Below are 23,138 nucleotides of genomic sequence, written 5' to 3'. Positions count from 1 at the left end.
AGAAATCTATATTGACTTTAGCTGTTCTTCCTCATACAAATAACAGTGTATAGATGAGAACAGCAACGACAGGCCAGTAAGTTTAACTTTGATGGTGGGGAAATTTACGGAAACAATAAACGGGGACAAAATTAATAGGCACACGGGCAAGTGTGTGTTAAAGAAAGGCGGTATGAGTTTAAGGGAAAACTATGTTTAAATAATTTTCGAGAGTTTTTAATGAAGGGTTAATAGACAGGGTTGATGAGGGTAATGATGTTCATGTGGTGCAGGTGGACTTGTAAAATGCATTGGATATAGTACCGCAGTACAGGCTAGAACAAAGAACAAACAATAGTACAGCACAGGAACAGGCCCTTCGGCCCATCAAGTCTGTGCCGACCCAGATGTGTCTCTCATCTAATATTTTCTTGCCTCTACATGGTCCATATCCCTCTATTCTCTGCATATTCATGTATCTATCCAGATGCCTCTTGAACCTTGTTATAGAATCTGTTTCTACCACTTCCTCCAGCAGATGAACAAAGTTACAGCTCATGGAATAAAAGGGAGAATAGCAAACATCAATACAATATTAGCTGGGTGACAAGAAACAGCGGATAGTAGTTATTGGATGTTCTTACAGTCTAAAGGAAGATTTGTAGTAGAGTTCCCCAGGATTCAGTACAGGGCCCCTTGCTTTTAACTATATACATTAATGACCTAAACCTTGGTGCACAGAGTACAATTTCAAAATTTACATATGATATGAAACTTGAAAGCAATGTGAACTGTGAGAAGTATAATGTAGAACTTCAGAAGGACATAGACAAATTGGCAGACATATGATTTTGCGCATCTTAAATAGGCAGAATAGTAGATGAAATTTACTGCAGGAAAGTGTGAAGTGATACCTTTTGGTAAGAAAAACAAATGGCAAAATAAAGGTACAATTCTAAAGGGCATGCCAGAACAAAGAGATTTGGGGGTATATGTGCAGAAATCATTGAAGGTGGCAGGGCAGATTGAGAAATTGGCTAAATAGTTCTACAGTATCCTTGGCTTTACAAATAGAAGCATACAGTAGGAAAGCAAGAAAGTTCAGATGAACTTTTATAAAATAATAGTTCTGTCACAGCTTATGCATTGTTTCCAATTCTGGGTACTGTACTTCAGATTGTATGTGAAAGCTTTGGAGAGGGTGCAGAAATGATTCCAGAGATGAGGAACTTCTGTTTTCTGGTTAGATTGGAGAAGTTGGTGTTGTTCTCTTTAGAGAAGAGAACTGAGAAGAAGATTTTATGAAGATGTTCAAAATCTTAGAATATAGAACAGTACAGGCCCTTCAGCCCTCGATGTTGTGCCGAGCTTAGTCCAGAACCAAGATCAGGCTATCCCACTGCCTATAATTCTGGTGTGCTCCACATGCCTGTCCAATAACCACTTGAAAGTTCCTGGTGTCCCACTCCACTATCACAGCAGGCAGTCCATTCCACACCCCAACTACTCTGAGTAAAGAACATACCTCGGACATCCCTCCTATATCTCCCACCATGAACTTTATAGTTATGCCTTGAACCTTATAGTTATGCCATGAGGGATCAAGATAAAATAGATAGGAAGAAACTTAGAGGGATGTCGTGATGTATTGGTACTGTCACTAGACTGGTATCCCAGAGACCCAGGGTACTGCTTTGGGAACTCGGGTTCAAATCCCACCTCAATCCATGGTGAAATTTGGGCTCAATAAAGAATCTGGATTTAAAAATCTAATGATGATCATGAAACCACTATTGATCGTCTTAAAATCCCAACTGGTTCACTAATGTCTTTTAAGGAAAGAAATCTGCCATCCTTACCTGGTCTGGTGTACATGTGACATGTGGTTGATGCTTAGCTGCCCTTGGAAATGATCTAGCAAGCAATTCAGTTCAAGGGCACTTAGGGATGGGCAATAAATGCTGACCCTACCAGCAATGCTCAGATCCCCTCAATGAATAAAGAAAACAAACTGCTCCCATTGGTGGAAGGCAGAGAAACAGAGGGCACAGGTGATTAGCAAAAGAACCAACAGGCGATGAATGTTTATGCAGCGAGTGATTAGTGCATTCCTGATCCTGTCTGAATGTGATCAGGGAAAATTCGATCATTGCTTGCAAAAGAGAATTGGATAAGCACCTGAAGAGAAAAAAAAAATTGTCGGGCTATAGGGAGAGGATGGCCTCCTGTGCTCTAGCAATTCTATAATTCTACGATAGATAAAGTTCATCATTGACTGCACATTGAGATCATGAAAGTGCAAGAAAATATGTATTTTTTGCTTATTTCCTATTGTTATGATGCTCAAAGTGATATGCAGTTATTTCCTCATTGTAGTCAAATCCATCTCGGAAGATCCTGGACAAATTTTCCAGTGAAGAGAGAACTGGAAGGCATGGCTAATCTTTTAGCAAACAGTTTCAAACATCATAGACAGAGGTCTAGGTGCAGGTCACCCAGCTGCTGAGAAGTGATACATTAACACCATACAAATGCCAAGCCTTACTAAAGCAAATCCAAGCAAACAGCTGAAAACCATTATGACCAAGTTTAACATTCTTCTATTTTTGCAATTCTAAACATAGAGCTAATTGCTCACGCAAAGTGCTAATACCACCATCAAGGGAAACGGCAGGAAGAAGTCCGACGTTCTGTGGAAACTGAATTAACAGAAGTAGCTATGCAGTTGTTCATTAATAATTTTTCAAAGGTATGATTATTTGTTATGTTGATATTGTGGAGCTCAATAAGCAAAACAACTGCAACAAGTCCTGCTGGTTTAAAAGAAAGATGGCTTTTCAAGGTACACACCTCCTCTCAAAATGCAAATTTATTCATTAAAAATCTTGGTTAAGGATAGAGCTCAGAATAGGTGATAGCTCAGGCAGAACCAATGTGGTTTGGACAGAAGGATTTGGATTAACTTACAGAACTGCTGATGATGATCTGACGTCAACAGCAAAAACATTGCAAGCTCAATACAACATTAAAAAAACTCATGACAATTCACATCAGGTACAGATCCATAGCTTGTAGGCTGCAAACTTTTCAAATCTAATTATGCAGGTGGTGAGTGAGAACGCAAGTGTGGTAAAGCAAAATCAACCCACAAATTGGTTGCTGCCTCAAGCCTCACATTGTGGATCAAAGTCCAGCTCAGATGTCAGTTCCAGCAATTGTTTACAGTCTAAATCCCAAGCTCTGACCAAACATTCACTCAAGCTGTTGTAGTACAGCCATCCTGCCAGACTTAGTGGCCTTCCTGCTTTTTATTTGGGAGGTCCAATATTTTAAAAAGGCCATCATTTCTGACAGCAGCCCCCCATTGACCTGAGTTCCTAGATGAATTGTGATTTGTACCGAAACAAGTGCAGCAAGCGAACTGCATGTTGTCAGACACGTTACTCAGAAGTTGTTACTTAGCAATCAACAGGTTGGTACAAAAGGCAAAAACCTGTATGTTTTTAAGTGTTGTTAGTGACATTAAAGTTTTTTTTTCACTGCACTGAAATTTGTCAATATTACCAAACCCAAAGTGCTCTCCCATTCACATCAATGTTACCTTGAATTGAGTCTTTCCAGGTGATTACTGATAACACTGCTCACCTGCCTCTGCTCATCTCCAGTAGTGCTAAAACTTCCAATACACTTTTATGGACAGTAAGTTTTAGACTTCTTCAACTTTGGCTAGCCTTTCCTCTTTATCAACCGCTCCTGCACAAAATCCAACTGATATAATATTCTGCAACCAACATCGTATCCTGCACCGATACATTATTATTTCTAAATCCTCTCATGGCTTCACTTACGTTACCTCTGCAAATTTCTCAAGTCCTACTTCTCAGACTATAGCATCCACTCTTCCAACTGAAGTCAATTGTGCATTACCCCATCCTTCCACTTCATGATTGGAAGCTGAGAAAACAGAAATTCCAGCCCTAAATGCTGGAATTTTCTGCCTTACTACGTCTCCCTCCGCTTTCAATAGTCTCCTCAATACCCATCTCTTGAAGCATGACTTCAAATCATCTCCCCGATTCTGGCTATTTGGTCTCCACAACTTATCCCTTTCCTATCCCATTTTTGAAATAATCTAAGTACATTAAAACCATCGAGTAAGTGCAAGCTATCATTGTTGCTGTAAAAAACATGCTACTAAAACTATTCTAAAATGTTCAGCAGAAATTTGAAAAATGTTCACTCACCTAACAAGTCATGTTTTTGCTGTTGAAGTAGAAAAGCACACCATCTCGGTCTCCTTTGATTTCTCTCTATTATTAATAATTTATGCTTGGAAATTAATGAGAGGAAAGGGCTAGGAAAATGTCAAGATAAAACTAGTACTAGAACAGAAAAGTAGGCTCACAACAGAAAAGGTGACTGGAAATGTCTCTGTATTAATCTGTTAAGTTTGTTCATCCCGGCTCTGTCATGTTGGGGATGGTGAGGAAAAGAAAGGTATTTGAAACTTCAAATAATTAATATGATAGGTGAGTCAAAGTGAAATGAGGAAAGAAAATCAAAAGGATATTACAAAGTGAACACCGTTAAGATGTTTCTTTTTCATGTAAATGGCATTTTAGATATTTAATGTGTGATTCATGGATAAAACTACAATCACAAAACAATTCCTGTTTCAATAACTTCAATACTACAACATTTTCAGCGTCACAGTGGTTGGGCTGAAAGCATGCAAAAGTAGCTTGCCTCAGGGAGAGTTGTGTTTCCCTGAATGTGCCAGCAGCCTGAGGATTGGGTTTACTGGCTGACAAGAATCAACTACAATATATATCAGCCACCTTACACTTATTTGGCATTTAGCACAAAAACAAATTTGACTGCTCGAAAATTTAGCCTGAGTAAATTATTCCAGCAATTTACTCATGGGAACCAAGTTATTCCTTTCATGTTATCATAAGTTTTGCCAATTTTACAAATTCTTCTTGTTTTTTGATTATGCTTATTTCATTTTTAGTTCCATCACCTTTGTGTTTCATTTAATATATCATTGATTTTTTTTCTAACAATTGAATTGTGTTATTGAAATCAAGTCATTCCTCATGTCCTCATATTAAAAAAAAAGAGACTTTTACCTAAAACGTGAAAAATGCAAGTTGTTAATTCTGGCGTCGCATGTCCCCATTGAAGTTTATTTCCGGTGATTCAGGAAACAATGGAATGTGCAATTTAGAGGAGAATTCCTTGTGAGAGCAAATAATATTCTTGCCTATAACCATTCTCCTAAAAAGCCCAGATTTGATTCTGAATATGCTATGAGCATATGGTATTTCATTTAACTGCTCCAATTCAACTAATTCAATCATTAACTACTTGAAAATTGGCAACTGGATAGCTTGATGAAAACAGCAAGTTCCATTCCAGAACTGGCTAATAAGCACTCTTACTAGTGTCTGCAAAAAGAACTGTCATGTTTAAACCTTCCATAGTCACAGCTGAACCTGAATTTTGTGCATTCCCTGTCACTTCAATTCCCATCACCCCGTACCCGAAGAAGTGTAACTGCAATCTTGAGACAACATACAAAGTAGGAATGCTTTACAACCTACTTGCCACTGAACTAGAAATCACAGCCCACTACTTCATATAGTGTATAAAACCAAATATTTATATTCAGAATTTCATTAATCAGGCAGCAATTTTATCATAAATACAAATGCTATTCCATTCATGTATAATAAATGGGTTAACGTACTGGATTGATTCTCCTCCTATTCATTCACCCCCACCCTTTACCACCCCTTTGCCCCCAACCCTCAATAGAACTGCATTTATTAGGGTTCACTGTAAAAATGTTACTTTACTGGCTATCTGCTTGTCATGCCTCATGCTGATGCATGTCATTTTTCTCTTTAACATCCAAAATGTATTTTGTTTACTATAATATTCTCAGACAGAGGGAAGAATTAATTGAATTAAGCAAATTGTTAATTATCAGGTTCTGACTGAGAACCAATTTAAAGTGAAAATATTAAGTGCACAAAAAATTCAGCCACATTTCAGAAATACAGAAAATAGGAGCAGCATCAGGCCATTCGGCCCTTTGAGCATGCTCCACAATTCAACATGATCGTGGCTAATCCTCTATCTCATTGCTGTACTGTACTCTGTCTTCACCTATACTCCCAAAGTCAGTGAGCTTTTTTCAGATGCAAGTTTTAACCAAGAGCAGTGTGCTACTCTACAAAGGCATCACAGCTGAGTCTAACTGCATATTCATCTTTCCACACACACATTACCTCTCAATAACAACTACTGGAATCAAAAGCAATAACTAGAACAAGCAAGAACTTTCAGTTATTACCCAAAACTCCCTCTCTTTGCTGTATCCATGTGGATAAGCCTCTTTAAAATGTACTTCCTTAAATACAATTTCAATCGCTTCCCGAATTCCCCTCCTCTTTATGTAGGGGTCCCAACCTTGACCTGTGAAGCAACTGGAAATGTTTTTGCCACATTCAAAGCAACTTATAAATGTACACTCTTGTTGAGCTAACGGGACAGAAGAGAAAATGAGCCCCAGAACTAAAATCCAATTATAAAGCTCCAGCCAGGATCAACTAACTCAGCACACACCAGAGAATTAAACCTGGAATTTGTATCTGTGAGGCTGAATGATAGACCATATGATCCATTTACCTGCTGAAACACTTAAGGAAAGCATTTCAATGTTTTTATTTTGCATCCTTTGGGTGAGTGATTTGGCTTCAATGACTTTTTGCAAGCTCAGAATGAGACTTTTATTTTCCTGACAGCCCGCTGAAAACTATGGATCACTTACTGCAATGCAAATGTCATCCTTTATGGGGAAACACAGTTAATCAATTGATGGGGTACATTATAAGAAATTACAACTAATAATGCTCGTGGACTATTTAAAAAAAGGCACTGTTATAAATAGGAATATAGATAATAAATGATACATAATTAATAATACACTTTATCATAATGATTGTGACCCCTAGTTTAATAAAAGATCGAACACCTGTTCAGGCCATCATTCCCACCATTCAGATCTTAACAATGTTACATTTTTAAAAATAATATCAACTTGCACATTAAAATCTGTTTTCCTTTGCACCTTCCACAATTGAAAATTCCATTCAGCAGGTGAAGTTTCAAAAACAACTGATGCCATGTAACCCATCAACTTTTCTCCATTTTTTTTTTAGGAGTGCAATTTTGTTTCAAAATCAATTTTAAAATCATTATACTGTGCCAAACTATTCTATTTCCCCAAATAAGACAGCAGCTGTAAGTTTTGTATTTAACTATCACACATCATAAAGTCAACTGCCATAAATATACACACACAAATGAGGGAATAGATTCCGCTCTGTAAATAATTATAAGCAAGGCTCCTACAATGTGGAAAACTCATTTGTTACATCATCCCTTTGTATCAAACAGCTTATTTACATTTCAGATTACATTTTTCATGAAACACTGAGATCTATCAGCACTAAGAGTCTGAAATAATGAGGGAGAAAGACTTTTAATAACACATCAGGTCTGCATTACTTCCGTGTCAAAAAGAAAGGTTTCTTCTGTAGTGATGGCTCATTTATTCTGCCCATAAATGAGAAGCAAAGATGAAACTGATGAACTTTTACTGCCCATTTGTCTTTAGCAGACAATTAAGACTGAGGAGATCAAAATGGATTATCATACCACGCAGACAACCAGCCTAGCAGTCATACATCTCCGAGGCCACAGATTTGTGACTCCCTTTCATCCCTCCCCTTTCTTCTTATGCTTTTTCCTCTCTAAAGGCAGCAATAGCTTTGTGGCTCAAGGGAAGCCAAAAGCCTGGCCATCATTAGTCAGTCACAGATGCCGAAGTAACATGCTTTTTCTGTTTCTAAAGGATCGAGCCACAATAATTTGTGACAGAGTCCCCCGCAGTAGTATAAAGACCTTCAGGAATAAAATTTCACTGGTAGTAACAGCACCAACAAAAGCCTCTGATCCACTGCAGTGACTATAGTACATCTAAAATTTATTTTACCCACAAACAAGAAGACACATTCAGATTCGGTAGTCTTCTTTTCAAGCAATACATTCAAAAAGATCATTTTTCTTTTGGCAGTTACAAGACTGAGTCAGTGTAATGTTTGCTTCTACCAGACAAACCACCAAATAGACTCTTCTTGCTGACAAAAAGGCCACCATTTTCCAATTAAGTGCAAAACTACACCAAACATTTGTACAAAGGAACAAGGCTTAAATGGCAATTGTGCTATGCATCTTCATTATGGTGGGTGCATATTATATGTCCATTAATTCAGAAAGATATTAAATAGTGGTTCTTTGTGTAGACACCAAAAATACAAAGAAAACAGTAATGGGGCTTTTTTTTAAGAAATAGGCAGCATCTTCCAGATTTTCTTATTAATAAAGACCTATATGCATCCAAGATGATTTACAGGCCAGCAATCACATCGAGAGCTTCAAATGACATCATAAGGTCGAAAAAGCTCAAGGAGTTTAAAACAACTGTCTAAACCCCCAGATGAGAAATTACTCCCATGCAGTCATTATTTTTGATAATGTAATACTATGGTACTGATGGGAAAATTTTATTGTTGGTGCCAAGCTCCATGGGAGAAACTACAAAGAGCTGCTCATTTTTAACTTGTCAAATTGTAAAAATGAAGATTGCTTTTGAAAGTTCACAATTATTGGGATTCTTATGAAAGGCTTGTTAAAGGTGAAAAAAGAATCACAGAACTGTTCCAGAGCAAAAGGAGGCCACTTGGCCCATCATGTCTGCATCGGCTTTCCAATGAACAATTCATTTAATGTCATTCTCTTGCCTTCTCCTCATAACCCTTCTCTTTCAAATGCTGCAACTGACCTTCACTGGCTGATGTTTGAAAAAGTTTTTTTGCTTCACCTTTGCCAATTACTTAAAATCTATGCCTTCTCACTCTCGATCCTTTTATCAGTGAGGAAAGTTTCTCCTGACCGACTCTGTCCAGAGTGCTCATGATTTTGAGCACCTTGATCAAACCTCCTCTCGACTGTCTCTTCTCCAAGAAAGAGAGTCCTAATTTCTCCAGTCTATTTTTATAATAGAAGTGACTCATCTCTGGAACCATTCTCATGAATTCTTCCTGCACTCCCTCCAATACCTTCACATTGTTCCAAAAGAGTGGCACCCAGAATTGGATATTGAAGTTGAGGCAAAACCAGCATCCCACTCAAGATGAACATAGCCCTCATGCTCTTCTACTCAATTTATAAAGCCTAGGATACTGAACTCTTTAACTGCTCTCTAAACCTGTCCTGCCATCTTGAATAGCTCAGGTGCATATACAAGCATGTTTCTCTGCCCCTGTACCACTTTACAGCTGCAGCATTTACTTTATATTGTTCCTCTATGTTTTTCCCACCAAAATGATTCACCCAACATTTCTCTGCATTGAACTTCCTCTGTCCGTCCATTCCGCCAATTATCCTTTGGTGTCCTTTTATATCCTTTGAAGTTCCACACCGTACTTGTCACAGATTACGCTGCTTCCAAGTATCGTATAATCTGCAAATTTTGAAATTGTGCCCTTGTAGACCAAGGTCTAACGCATTCATATTAGGAGAAACAAGGCTCCCAATGCTAGGGAGCTCCACTATAAACCTTGCTCCAGCCTGAAAAACATCCTTCAGCACCACTTGCTGTTTTGTGTCACTCAGCCAATCTTGTATCCATGCTGCTACCTTCTCATGTATTCTCTGAGCTGGAACTTTGCTCACAAGTCTGTTATGCAGCACAGTATCAAATGTACAGCATATCAAGAACATTTCCCTCATCAGTGCTCACTGAATTCTCTTCAAAACTCTAACCAGTTAGTTAAACATGGTTTTCCATCAAGGAACCCAAGCTAGCTTTCCTTAGTTGACACCACATGTCTATTAATTTTGTCTCCAGTTATTGTTTCTTGAAGTTTCCCCATCACCAAAGTTAAAATGACTGGCCTTAGTTGCCAGGCTTATTTACACACCCTTTCTTGTACAAAATATTACAATTCTCCAGCACCACTCCTAAGACTAAGAAAGATTGAAAAATTATGCCCAGTGCCTATGCAAATTCCACTCTCGTTTCCCTCTGTATCCTTGATGTATCTCATCCGATCCTGGTGCCTTATCAGCTTTAAATACAGAAAGTCTATCCAATAGTTCCTCCTCCTCAACTACAAACACTTTTAATGTTCTTGCCCTGGGTAACATCTTCCTGGGTATTCTCTTACTACTTTGTAAATCTGTTTTTAGCTCTCAGTTTCCCTACCCCTCCTTTGACCAACCTTTTACTATTTATATGCCTACAGAAGATTTTGAGTCTCACCATTGTGTTAACTGCAAGCCTCATAACGTACTCCTATCTTTATTTCTCTTATTTGGTTTTTCACCTCTCCTTGCCTCTGAACTTTCGATATTCAACCTCACTCTCAACTGTATTTTGTACTGGACGTGTGACATCGGCCCACTTTTTCTTCTTTATCTTCATTTCTATTTCTGTTGTCATCCACGGACTCTGAATTTGTTGGCCCTACCTTTCACTTTCAATGGAATATATCTTGACTGTGCCCGAACTAGCACTTCTTTGAAAGCAGGCCGTTGTTCGATTACTGCTTTATGTTGACTAATATTTACGTTATTGACTTTAGCAGACAGACACTATGACTGCAGCAAAATTTAGCTGAATATGTTATATACAACCGTAAGAGCCAAAAACTGGGAACAAAATAAGATCTTTTGGGAGAACAAAAGCTACAATTAAGAACACAAGAAATAGAAGGTGTGGACCATAGCGCTCCGCCAGCCTCGTTGCCTTTTTTAAAAATCATTTACAAGATGTGGATGTTGCTGGCTGGGCTAGTATTTGTTGCCCATTCCTAACTGCCCTCCATTTCAGTGGTCATTTAAGAGTCAGCCACATTGCTGTGGGACCAAGTAAGGACAGCAGATTTCCTTCCCTAAAAGGCATTAGAGAATGCTGGGGTTTTACGACAATCAGCAGCGATTGTCATTAGATTTTTAATTCTGGATTTCTACTGAATTCAAATTTCAAAAAAATTCTACTTTTATATTTTTACATTATACTCTATCTGCCACCATATTTCCCAATCACTCAACCTGTCGATATCTCTTTGCAAGATAGGGAACAGAAAGCAATGAAGGTAAGTAAGAGTCACTGACCTGAAATGGTAACTCTGTTTCTCGCCACTGATGTGTAACCTGCTGAGTATTTCTAGTGTTTTCCACTTGTATTTTTGATCTGCAACATTTTGCTTTGTTTACAATTTTGCAACCACTTCATGTCTTCCCCACAGCTTTCCGATGCACCTTGCTTTGTATCATCAGGAAACTTGGGTACATTACTCTCTGTCTCTTTGTTTACATTATTAATGTAGATTTTTTTTTGTTTTTATTCCAATTCAATCCAATCAAGTCCAATTCAGAGTCTCAACAAGTTGATACATTCCCGATCCAAGCTGACAAGACAAGGCTCTCACCTCCTGTCTTGGGCTTGATCTTCATGATCCAAGTTGATTGGAGTAGGCGTAGTTCCTCCTCCAAGTCTTGATCTCATTTGCATCTCAGCCAAAAGGCTGAGATGCCGCTTTTAAAAATTGCTTCAAATGATTTCAACCAAGCACAGCATGTCCATACTACACTCGATCTTAGCCAACAGCTCAAAGTCCTAGCCCTGATCCTTGCAGCACTTTACTCGCCACAGCCTATAAACTATTTATCGTTACTCTCTGCTTCATTGCCATTAGCCAATCCTCAATCCATATTAATATATTACCACAACTCAAACAATCCTTATTTTAATTAACCTTTTGAGTGGCATCTATTTGACCGCCTTCAAAAATCTATGCATGTTACATCTACTGGTTCTCTTTTATCTACCCTAATGGTTACAGCTTCAACAAACTAATACATTTGTCAAACATGCTTTCCCTTTTGTAAAGCCATGCTTTGTCTGATCATAATTTTTTTTTTCTTAGTGCATTGTGAATGCCTCCTTAATAATAGATTCCAGTAGTATCCTGACGATTGTTAGGTCAACCAGGCTGTAGCACCTTATTTCGTATCTCACTCCTTTCCTGAATAATGGTGTTACATTTGTGAACTTTAAATCTGCTGGAATCGCTCTAGAATCTGAGAATTTGGAAAATCATAATCAGCATATCCACCATCTTTGCAGTTCTCTCTTTCAGAACTCTCAGACAGGAGCCATCAGGTCCTGGGGATTTATTGGATTTTAGTCCAAGTTTCTCCAATAACTTTTCCCTGCTGATATTAATTTTTTCAAGTTCCATCTTTTAAGCCCCTTGGTTATCTCAAATACTGTCTCATTGCTTAAAATGGTCCCATATTCTAAAAGTTAAATGGAAAAGCACACCACTTGTTATAACAGGAGCCTCACACACTAGAAAAGTCCAAAATCCAATTCCATTTTGTGCTCAATTAGTTCATCTAAACTATTCGCAATAGCGTTTTCTGTTCAAAGCTAGGACTAAATCCTACTGAACAGGGTACACTGGAGGACAGCCTTCGATTCATGTCCCCTCTCAATCTCTCTTGTCTCACACCTTAAAGATGGCCACTTCACATAGGTGCCATAGATCTGTCGGCACTTACAGAACTTCATCAAAAAGATCAAAATTATTTGATTGGGGATGAAGGGGATTGTTGGGTGATAGCCTTGCATTCAGAAGTTATTTACTGTTTTCAATATCCATAATAAAATTAATTAGGAACAAGTGTTTAAAATACAGGACATTGATCCAGACACGGGACAATGATCAGGTCTCACCCATTCTATGAAAAGAAGGCACCGAGTCAAGTTCAAGTCATTGCTACAAGGACAGTGGCGGATCAAAGAGCAAGAAACACAAGCGGGTCTTACACGCCTCCTAGCAGTCATCACGAAAATATCCTAACACAGAACAGATCCACAGTCTGCGCTTAGCCTTGGAGCTTCGGGGAGGAAGAGAAAAATAAATGGAAAGATTTGTCATATATTATGTTTCAAAGATAATTTACTTTGGTAACATTCTATAATAAACTAGCATATTTGTACATGTGTCATAACAGAATAATGTATACAATAAACTGCATTTTTTCAGAACTGCCATGAAGAGAACTGGTCCGAGAAACTGTTTTACTGCAAGACGTACAATCATGCATTAGGACTTCATAAATTTCACAGAGGCATTGTTTGCATCACATGTCACTGATGCTCTTTTATTTGAACTTTCAATTTGTCATTTAAACAGCTATTTGCCAGATAACAGGGACAAAGAAAATTTAAAATAGCACATTTCATCTGTTGTTCATATTTGTTAGCTTAGGGTTTACTTCACAGAATTGCTTTGAAAAATTACCATGCTGAGTTATGAATTTTGCCTACTACTGTATATCTTTTCAAACTGTCAATGTCATCATCATCTTCATCAGTGGCTCTTAATTATCACCCCCATCTCTTCCCCAAAAAAATTCATTTGTCTCCTTCATTAAACTGAACAGCAGTGATATCTTGAGTGACTCTGAAATAAATTTTGCCATGTTAAAAAAAGTTAATTACGCATTCCAAACCTGGTCGCTGTAGTCCTCGGGGAATTGCCTCCGCACCTCAGGATCTGTAAATAATTGACAGATAATATTAATTGGCTTTGGATTAGCGAGCAAGCAGAGTATCACACATTAATATTTGATCAGAAGATGATAGGGACCTGGCAGGGGATCCAAGGGGCAGCTGAGGCTGTTATGTTGATTAGGGCCAGTGAGAACTGTTCAAGGCTTTCCCCTTTTCCCTCCTCCAGTTAGGAAAAAAGGAGAATATTTGGCGCACCCTTTAGCTTCAAGACAGTTTTCTACCTTAACCTCCTACAAGCTGCAAATTGTCATCTAGATGTGTTGCCAGAATATCAGAAGGTCTTTCAAATTCCAGAGAGCCTGCTTTGATTGTGATTTTATTAGCTACCTAGTTTGGCTGACTACAGAGCATAATAAGATAAATGTCCCAAATTTAGGCTACATCTCTGCCAGCTACTGATGTTCTGCTACCAGCATCCAGCAGAGCATGCACAGTGTTATCAGAGATCAACTTATGAATAATAGGGGGACATGCAGAAGGGTCAATTTAATGCGTGGAATTCTTCCAAAAAATCCCTGATTCCAAACAGTTCCTTGAGGCTAATTAGAACAGTGCTGAACCTTTGTCAGCATGCATGACAACAGTATCAAAGATTTAAGGAGGGAAAAAAAGGAATGCTGTACATACAGAACACTAAGTGACAGAAAATATTTCATAAAACATACGCTTCAACTTGTTTTGTCAGATCTGTGCTGTCATTAGATTATGAAATGTAGTATATTGGCAGGGGATTGTCATGTAGTTCTATTAGCCTCAATTACATGAATGCAGTTAATTGAGACAAAATTAGAATTAACTGCTGATCCAGATGAAACAGCATTACACAGTAAAAACAATGATCAGTAGCATATTGATTCAATCTTGCAACAACAACAAAGAAAATTCTCCCTACTCCCGAGTCAAAAAAAAGTATTAAAACAAATACAGGTTTTTAAAAAAAAAGTTTTAAAAATTCTAGAGTAAAATTAGTTCAGAAGTCTCCTGCAGAATGTATAGGCAAAGCACGTCCTCCAGCCATAGGATGTATGCTTGTACGTAACAGAGTACTAATACTGATGCCAGCAACTTTATGTAATTTGCGCTCAATTCATGCTCTGGTATCCCTAGAGGACTGTAGCTGCTAGGTAAATGGGAAAAAAACAGTCGAGCAAGTCAATTCAGACAAAGTTGATCCACATAATGATTTGATTTCCTGAGTTGCGAACATTATTGATTTTGGTGAACATATCTTTAACCCTTTAGGCTTTATTCTATGCAAACATTGAAACTTGATATGACAAAAATATCCATTTAAAAAACTGTAAAGATTACGAACAAATCAGAGGTTTTGATGGCTCAACAGTAGAAAAACTAGAATTAACAGACAATATGAACTCACTTCACAAGTTCATTGATAGTAAGTTGTAACTACTGATTAATCTGACTCCACCTAACTAGTCACAATAATGTGTGTTAGGTTATTTGGCTGCGTAGGGCAACCATTGAGCTGTGATTTAAATAAATTTGAATATTATTCCTTGGAAAACTATTGCAATGTCATCAAAAGCACAGACACCACAATCAAGAAGATCTTTAATGAAATACATCTTAAGCATCAGGTTTCTAACTGGGGTTATTGAAATATTGGCTTGAAATTGTGTTGCATGAGAGTCTGGGTTTGTTCAGCATAACATTACTGAAATAATATGCAAGAGCCTAAATGTATATTTAACTAAGAAGTAGATCTAATTCTAAGATGGTTACACATTACAAAATTTTTGATTCACTATATCAATCTAATATTCCAAAGCAAAAATAATTGGTTCACATAAGCCTGGCTAATAGATTTTTCATGTAAAAAAATGAATTTTACATACTTGTTGGAATCCAGAGCTCAATGAATATCTGTAATAATTTTATCACTCTCAAATTACTTTTAAGTTACTATTCCAGAATCCATCTACCTAGAAAACTGTTGCCTAGGTCTCATTTTCATGTTTATATAATCAGGAAAATAAACGTGTTCACTAGATTTTACATTAATTACCCTGAGCATTCCACTATCACCTCCACTCACACTTCACATTTACAGTTTTCCATTGTTTTATTCTGCTGTTTTTACTTCTTGTTGATTTAACTGTTATTTTGGATGCATTTTCCTTGATCTGTAGATCCACTGGTGTGGATTTTAATGGAATATTGCTGTGAAAAGTCAAGTCCTCAGACTATGGAAATTTGAAGTCAGAAGTTTCTTCTTGTGTGTCATAAAACATGCTCTCGGAGCAAGGATACACACTCCTCTCCATAATCAGAGCAAAAGGCAGGCAGACAGCTAGCTTGACAACTGAACCGTCAACCAAGTCAACCATACAGCCTAGCTGTGGTGCAAGTTGAACTTATTTTCATTGTCCTAATGAGTCACTGTAGAGAACGACATGTATCTTATACGTGCACGTAACTACTAATTCACAGTACACAGATTATATATATTTTATTTATATATATGTGCATGTATAATAAGACACAAGGATAACTATGCCAATTTTCACTAATTTCATTACTATACTCAGTCTTTTTTTTATATTTGCTGTTTATTGATCCAATGCCAAGGTATAAACTGCAAAGTAAGTGGTATTCCACTTATATATACTGTTCATAGGAACTCCAAAGCTTTGGGTGCAAAGAAGGAGTGGCCTTTGGATAGAAAACAACTTATTCACATTAACTTAATTCAGATTACTTCTTTAATATTATGAAAGTTTTGATATAACTAAACAGCAAACACGTTTCCACCTGTGGGAAGAAAATAGAAGGCCATCAATTTGAGGTAGTCACTAAAAAATTGGAAGAAACGCCTTTACCCACAGTGATAAGAATGTGGAAGTTGCTACCAGAGGGACGAATTGTAGTGAATATTATCGAAGCATTTAAGGGAAATCCAGGCAGGCAGATGAAGGTGAAAGGAATAGTACGTTATACTGATGGAGCTATGTGAGGAAGGATGGGAGGAGGCTTGAATGAAGCATAAACACTAGCATGGACTGGCTGGGCCAAATGGCCTGTTTCCCTACTGTGCATTTGAAGTAATTGTTATTAAAATGCCTTGAAAAGGGTAAACAAGTTTTAAAACATAGTTTGCAGTAACTTTAGACACAATTTTATATTGTTAGTGCGCCAAATACATCGACTTTTACCTAATTACTTAACTGTGAAATATAGTACATAGCATTTACTTTCTAAATATAGTTTAAAATCTCACCATTCCTAGCCTCTTCCAATTTCTATGATCTTTGATTCCATGTCTTTATATATTTCTGGATTCCCCACTTCCATCACTGATCGTTCCTTAAGCTACCTGTGAGTAAAGAAGCTCCTTGTCAGCATCTCTGCTTTTCCACCTGCCATCCTGTACTCAAGCATCTTTATTCCCTCCTCCTAGACATTCCCTTCTCACCCTCTTCCACTCACTTTTCTCCCTCACTATACTCTCTGTTCACCACACTGAAATCGCTCCAAGGAATCTTTCTATACATGATGAATGCTACAGGAGTGCAAGTTGTAAATTAAGCAGAATTGCCAAGCCGCAACTATTCAGACTTGGCAGTCCCTGGTCAAATCCAATTCCCACAGGAAATTGACACATTTCCGTGTACTGGAATTCATTTTAAATACTGCCCAATAGCTTCAAGTATCTTCACTATGACTCATTAAAAATATTTGTACATACATCCCAATAATTAGTTTCCCTTAACTCCAGGTTTGAAAAAAAAAAGCACAAGAAGCTGCAGAAGTATTAATTTAATGCATACTGTAGTACAGTAGCAGATTGTTTGATTGAACTGTACCATTTTTCAGTAAAGCCACCAGGTGGAGCTTCCCACAAAGGACAAAACCAAATGCTTATTCTGTTGGTCAAACTGTAGGGCAATACAGGTGTCGGAAGTAAAAGAAAGCATGCAACTCACCCACTGAACAATGTTGTTCCTGTCCACAAGACGTGTGTTAGTGTGGGTAGAACTCTATAATTTAAAAACAATCTTGCAATCAAAAAAATTCCCTGGCAAAAACCACGAACTGGCAGTTAAATTAATGATACTGCACTTTTGGGCAAAGGCTGCATCATAAAATAAACACACCAGTCAAAATATAACAAAGTAGTCCTAGGCTGAGACAAATAACCCATGGCTGCAGAAATAATTAAAACCATTAAGATTAGAATGAAAATGGAAATTTGAATGCATTTTTCCAGAACTCTACCATTTTCCCATTGCAGCATTTAGAGTTTTTACCTTAATTGAGTGAAGTATCTTGGCCTCAACCACCATTAATAGAAATATCCAACATAAGAATCTATTTCCCATCATTTTCATAGAGTTCACAGAATGCTATGGTGCAAAAAGAGGCCATCCAGCCCATCGAGTCTGCACTGACCACAATCCCACCCAGGCACCAACCCATAATCCCATGCATTTTACCCTAGCTAGTCTCCTCTCCCTCCTCCCCCAGCACTAAGGGGCAATCTAGCATGGCCACTTCACCTAACCTGCACATCTTTGGACCGTGGGAGGAAACCAGGGCATCCGAAGGAAACCCACGGAGACTTGAGGAGAATGTGCAAACTCCACACAGTAAGAAGTCTCATAACACCAGGTTAAAGTCAAACAGGTTTATTTGGTAGCAAACGCCACTAGCTTTCGGAGTGCTCCTCCGTCAGGTGAGTGGGGAGTTCTGATCACAAACAGGGCATATAAAGACACACACTCAGTTTACAGAATACTGATTAAACTCCACACAGATAGTGACTCAAGCCAGGAATTGAACCTGGGTTTCTGGCGCTGTGAGGCAGCAGTGTTAACCACTGTGCTACTGTACCGCCCCTTAATTTCCTTAAATTTGTCCTTCACAACACTCAAAACTGTAGTCCCTGTTCTGCTGTAATCTCAGATTTACCAGTACGTTCTCTATCAAGTATCTTACATGCCTTATGTAACTCTACAAGAGCCTCTCTGTGATATATCTTCACGATTAAAGAACCCTGCTCAGTGTGTCTCTCGTAGCTCTCCCTCAGACATGGAGTACAATTTCTCACAAAAGGAATGGAAAGCTAAACATAAAAATGAGTTCTGACAAAAGGTCATCAGCCAGCAACTGTGCTTCTCTCTCTCTTCATAGATGCTGTCTAAACTGCTGAGTATTTTCAGTACTTTCCCATTTTTGTTACATATAAAATAGTGTTTTTCAACATTCTCTTATGATATTCAAAGACTCCTCATTTATGAAATATGGTGTTGGGAAAGGAAAATGGGTATTTAACTGTATCATTTTGGTGTGGAATACTGTACAGAAGATTTATCTGTATTTTGATACATGCTCAATTTAAATCATAATTCACTCAGAGCTAGACAGGAAGTTGGATCAGAATACATATTGTTGTTCTGGCTACTCTTTTATATCTCATCGGTGAAATAAGTTAGAATATATAGCTTATATGCATAAAATAAACCCCACTCTACTTGCAATACAGATTTGGAACCTTTTATACTATAGCACTCATTGACACTGTCCATATTTCCCGCTGCCTCGGAAAAGCAGCCAGCGTAATTAAGGACCCCATGCATTCCGGACATACTCTCTTCCAACTTCTTTTGGTGGGAAAGGGATACAAAAGTCTGGGGACACGTAACAACTGACCCAAGAACAGCTTCTTCCTTGCTATCAGACTTTTGAATAAACTTACCTCACATTAGGTTGATCTTTGTCTACACCATGGCTATGACTGTAATACTACATTCTGCACCCTCTCCTTTCTCTATGAATGTTATGCTTTGTATAGTGCACAAGAAACAACATTTTTCACTATATACCAATACATGTGACAATAAATCAAATTAAACAAAAATCACGGAGAGACACTCCACTGAATAGAAAGCAGGCTAAGTGGCAAGATGTGAGGGGAAGAAAAGGGGTATGAGTGATATATTGGCACAACAGTGATGTCAAGTGATTATCTCAAATTAAGTTTCTCCCCAATAAGTAAGGTATTCCTTTAAACACAGCCAGATACTCACACAATTATATGGACCAGCCACTACTGCCATTTCAATTCAAGACAAAATAAACAAAACATTGGGATCATGTATTGTGGAAAATAAATCTGAAAAGCGATTTTAGTTCAAGTATATGTACAAGGTGTTGTGCACAATGTTGGAACAATCAGATGGCATTCTTCTCATACTTTCTTACTGCAGTTACAGGATTCCTTCCATAAAGCCCTGCACCTACCTAAATATGTTTGGCAAACATTTTGTCAACATTGTGGGGGAGCAAGAGAGGCAAATGATTGTTCTGTAGAGGCCATAGTAACACTGATTTCACTCCCTCCCAATGATGTGGAGAAGAGCACTGAAAAAATATCCTTACACCATATTATTTGAACACAGTGGAGTCATTGTAACTTCTACACAAGACAGCAACCAGAAAGCAGCAAAGGTGGAGATAAAAAGCTGAAAGAATTGACAAATGGAAAATGAACTCAAGGAACAAATCACAACCTCCAAAAGCAAGACCATTGAACCATTAACTTCTAACATGCACTGGGCACTGTCATGGCAAGTCATGTAGACAACTAATCTACCAAAATAAAAACAGAAACTGCTGGATATATTCAGTAAGACAGGCAACATTAAAGGAAGAAAGATTAGGCATTTTATCACTTAACAAATTCAACATTAAGTTCAACAATTTCAGATCAGTAATTTCAGGTAATCTACTGAAGGTGGTTGGCCACCGGGCAACCACACTAGAATCCTCGATTCGAAACCCACCGGTAGAATGACAGTTATGCTGTTAATGTAGTTCTAAAAATTCTTGACGCTGCTCCTTCCTGCACTAAAAACACAAATAAGGTACCAGCTCCCAATGCAATCAATATTCATGGTATGAGCAATAAATTTGATTTGTAAACAAAATCTTCACTGTATAAAGCAATACACATGTCTATATTCCCGCCCCCTTCTTTGAACACATTCAGAACTGTGCTACTAAATTAAAGCCAGCAGACCAAAATTAAAAACCGCACATAAGTCAGACATCATCTTTTTAACGGTTGTCTGAATATGTAGAAAGATGCCAACCTCACTTTTATTGGCTGACATGAGACATAAACACTATTGATTGGGCCTAAAAGAATAAAAGTTTTTTATATATGTACTTTAACGGGTTATGCAATGTGAATACCAAACATTTGACTTTTACTTAACTACCCAAGTGTCATAAAAAAAATCAGAAGTTCATGTAGCCAAGACTGCTGAAAGAGATTCTTTATTGAATAAATATATAATCAGCTTTGTATGCAATTCTTTAGCAGCAACAGAACACTTTTCTTGCAAACAGCAGCAGCATGGATCATGTAAGAATCTGGCACCCTGTGGCTAAGCAAACTGTCTTAAAACTTTCTGCTTGGCAGGATTCCATGTGCATGTCTGTGTGGTTTTACAAGTACTGTACTTTGTGCATTACATTACATCAGCAGTGTATTTCATTGAATTTTAAATAGGCTGGTAACATTCTAAAGTCTTGTATATCTTCAGTTGGAAATGGTTATTATTGAAAACAATGCATCATTCTTTAGTGTATTTAAATTTATGTTACTTTACTCAATGAACCACAAAATGCCAATTGGTTAAAATTAATGCAAGACAGCTGATCTGCAACAGTGAGAAACACATTGTGGACAACAATTTCTGTAAGAAAAAAATCATGGAAGATGAAAAGAAATCAATGTCAAGCATCCATTGGTTATTTACCCATAAGTGCACCAAATCTAATGTTTTTAAAGAGTGCATGCCCCATGGGTCAGTGTGCAATGAGTTTGAATCAGAACAAGTAAATTAAAGTTTTTTTTTAACCATTCTCAAGATTAGATTGTTCTCACATAATGATACTACAACAGAGGGAGCTATGTCCAAACTTTGTGTAGGTTTGCAGCCATATCAAACAACAGTAAACACATGGTAAATATGTGACAATTACTCCATGTGGCTGCCTTGTTGATGAAATACATGAGGCATGAAACTAGTCCAAGTTTTAGCTGCTGTTTATGTGAAATGATTCTCAAATTTATTTGTAGCCCCATGATCTGGAATTGCTTCCCTTAACCTCCCTCTCCTCCTCAACACTCTTTGACCACGTTTTTGAATATCCCTGGGGTAGTGACTTTGGCTCAATCCCTAGTTTTTTCCTTATGTTTCTGTGAAGTACCTTAGGGTATTTTTGTGCTGTTAAAGGCACTAAATGAATGCACGTTGTTGTCTTTGAACAAACCTCCTCAAAATTACACCAAAGAGATGAGTGCCCAAACATCTGCATTAATAGCTAACAAACTGTTAAGATTTTCTTACACTTTCAGAGATGTCTCCATAGAGTCTTTATCAGTCAGAAGATAGGTTTTCTGATCATCCTCGTAACATGGAACGAAACAAGATGACAGTAATTTTCTTGAACGGGAAAGAACTTGGATACCAATTTATAAGTAACTTTGACAAAAAATTCCCCATCCTCCTACACATACTGTTTCAGTTTTAATTAATATAATGTAAACTAAACACAGATTAGTCCAAAAACAGCACTGCTTAAATTCAGCTTTACTCAAAATAGGGCCTCAAATCATTTTCAAAACTTCAGATTGGATACTTTAGAAAATAGTAACTAAAACATTTAAACATGTTCCAAAGCAGCTAAAACTTATATTGTTCCTTCTGATGAGGAAAAAAGCTAAGCAGTAATAGGAAGGGGTTCAGAGAGTGGTCAGAAGGGTGAGAATTTATGGAAGCTTTTGAAGAAGGTAACAAAGTAGATATGCAGAGGGGTTTAGGGAAAGCACTCAGCATAGGTGCCCATGAGCAAAGCTCTGCTGCAACTGGTGAAGCAAAAGGTCAGAGACTCAAGAGTGTAGAATGCTCACTATAACTTGGTGGGTAAGAAGGGTGCAGTGGGCAAGAAAGGATGTGGCTATGGAGGGCTGTGCAAGTGAGAGTAGGAATTTTAAAACAAATGAGCTGTGACTGGATAAGCCAATTCAAGTCTAATACAAATGGGGGAGCAAAGGCAAAATATAACAGGAAACAGGAGTCACTATTTCAATGAGATTGCTGATCTGTAGTTAGACTCTATTTACATGGTTTAGCAATAGTGAGAGGGTGGAACTACATCAGGACAAATTTACCTAGGCAGTATAGGTGATTTCCATTGTAGGCTAAAGCTGTGCACGCAGATCAAAATTTATTTGTATAAATAACACTGTGGTCATATGAATGAGACTAAAAGATGAAGGCAGATTGAAGTTACATACTGCCGCTGTTCCTCTCCCTTGAGAGGGCCAAGCTCAAAGCATGGTCATTTAGCTAATATACTGGAGGGATATTGTGGACTGTACAGCCGGACTCTTGTGGGGAAATCAGTT

The 23,138-nt window shown here is 37.8% G+C and overlaps 1 protein-coding gene across 11 annotated transcripts in view; it reads right to left on the bottom strand.

The window, feature by feature from the left end:
• The window catches only part of dennd1a (DENN/MADD domain containing 1A), a 547,788-nt gene that overhangs the window by 395,873 nt on the left and 128,777 nt on the right, over positions 1-23,138 (bottom strand). For all 11 annotated transcript variants that reach the window (XM_080211932.1, XM_080211937.1, XM_080211934.1 and 8 more), the window contains exon 3: positions 13,639-13,682. In XM_080211932.1, coding sequence (XP_080068058.1) covers positions 13,639-13,682 — 44 coding nt within the window. The remainder of the gene's footprint in view (positions 1-13,638; positions 13,683-23,138) is intronic.

The sequence above is a fragment of the Carcharhinus amblyrhynchos genome, chromosome 25 (assembly GCF_965287045.1).
Source record: "Carcharhinus amblyrhynchos chromosome 25, sCarAmb.v2.hapA, whole genome shotgun sequence".
Classification (NCBI taxonomy): domain Eukaryota; kingdom Metazoa; phylum Chordata; class Chondrichthyes; order Carcharhiniformes; family Carcharhinidae; genus Carcharhinus; species Carcharhinus amblyrhynchos.
This window is presented reverse-complemented; position numbering and strand designations above follow the sequence as displayed.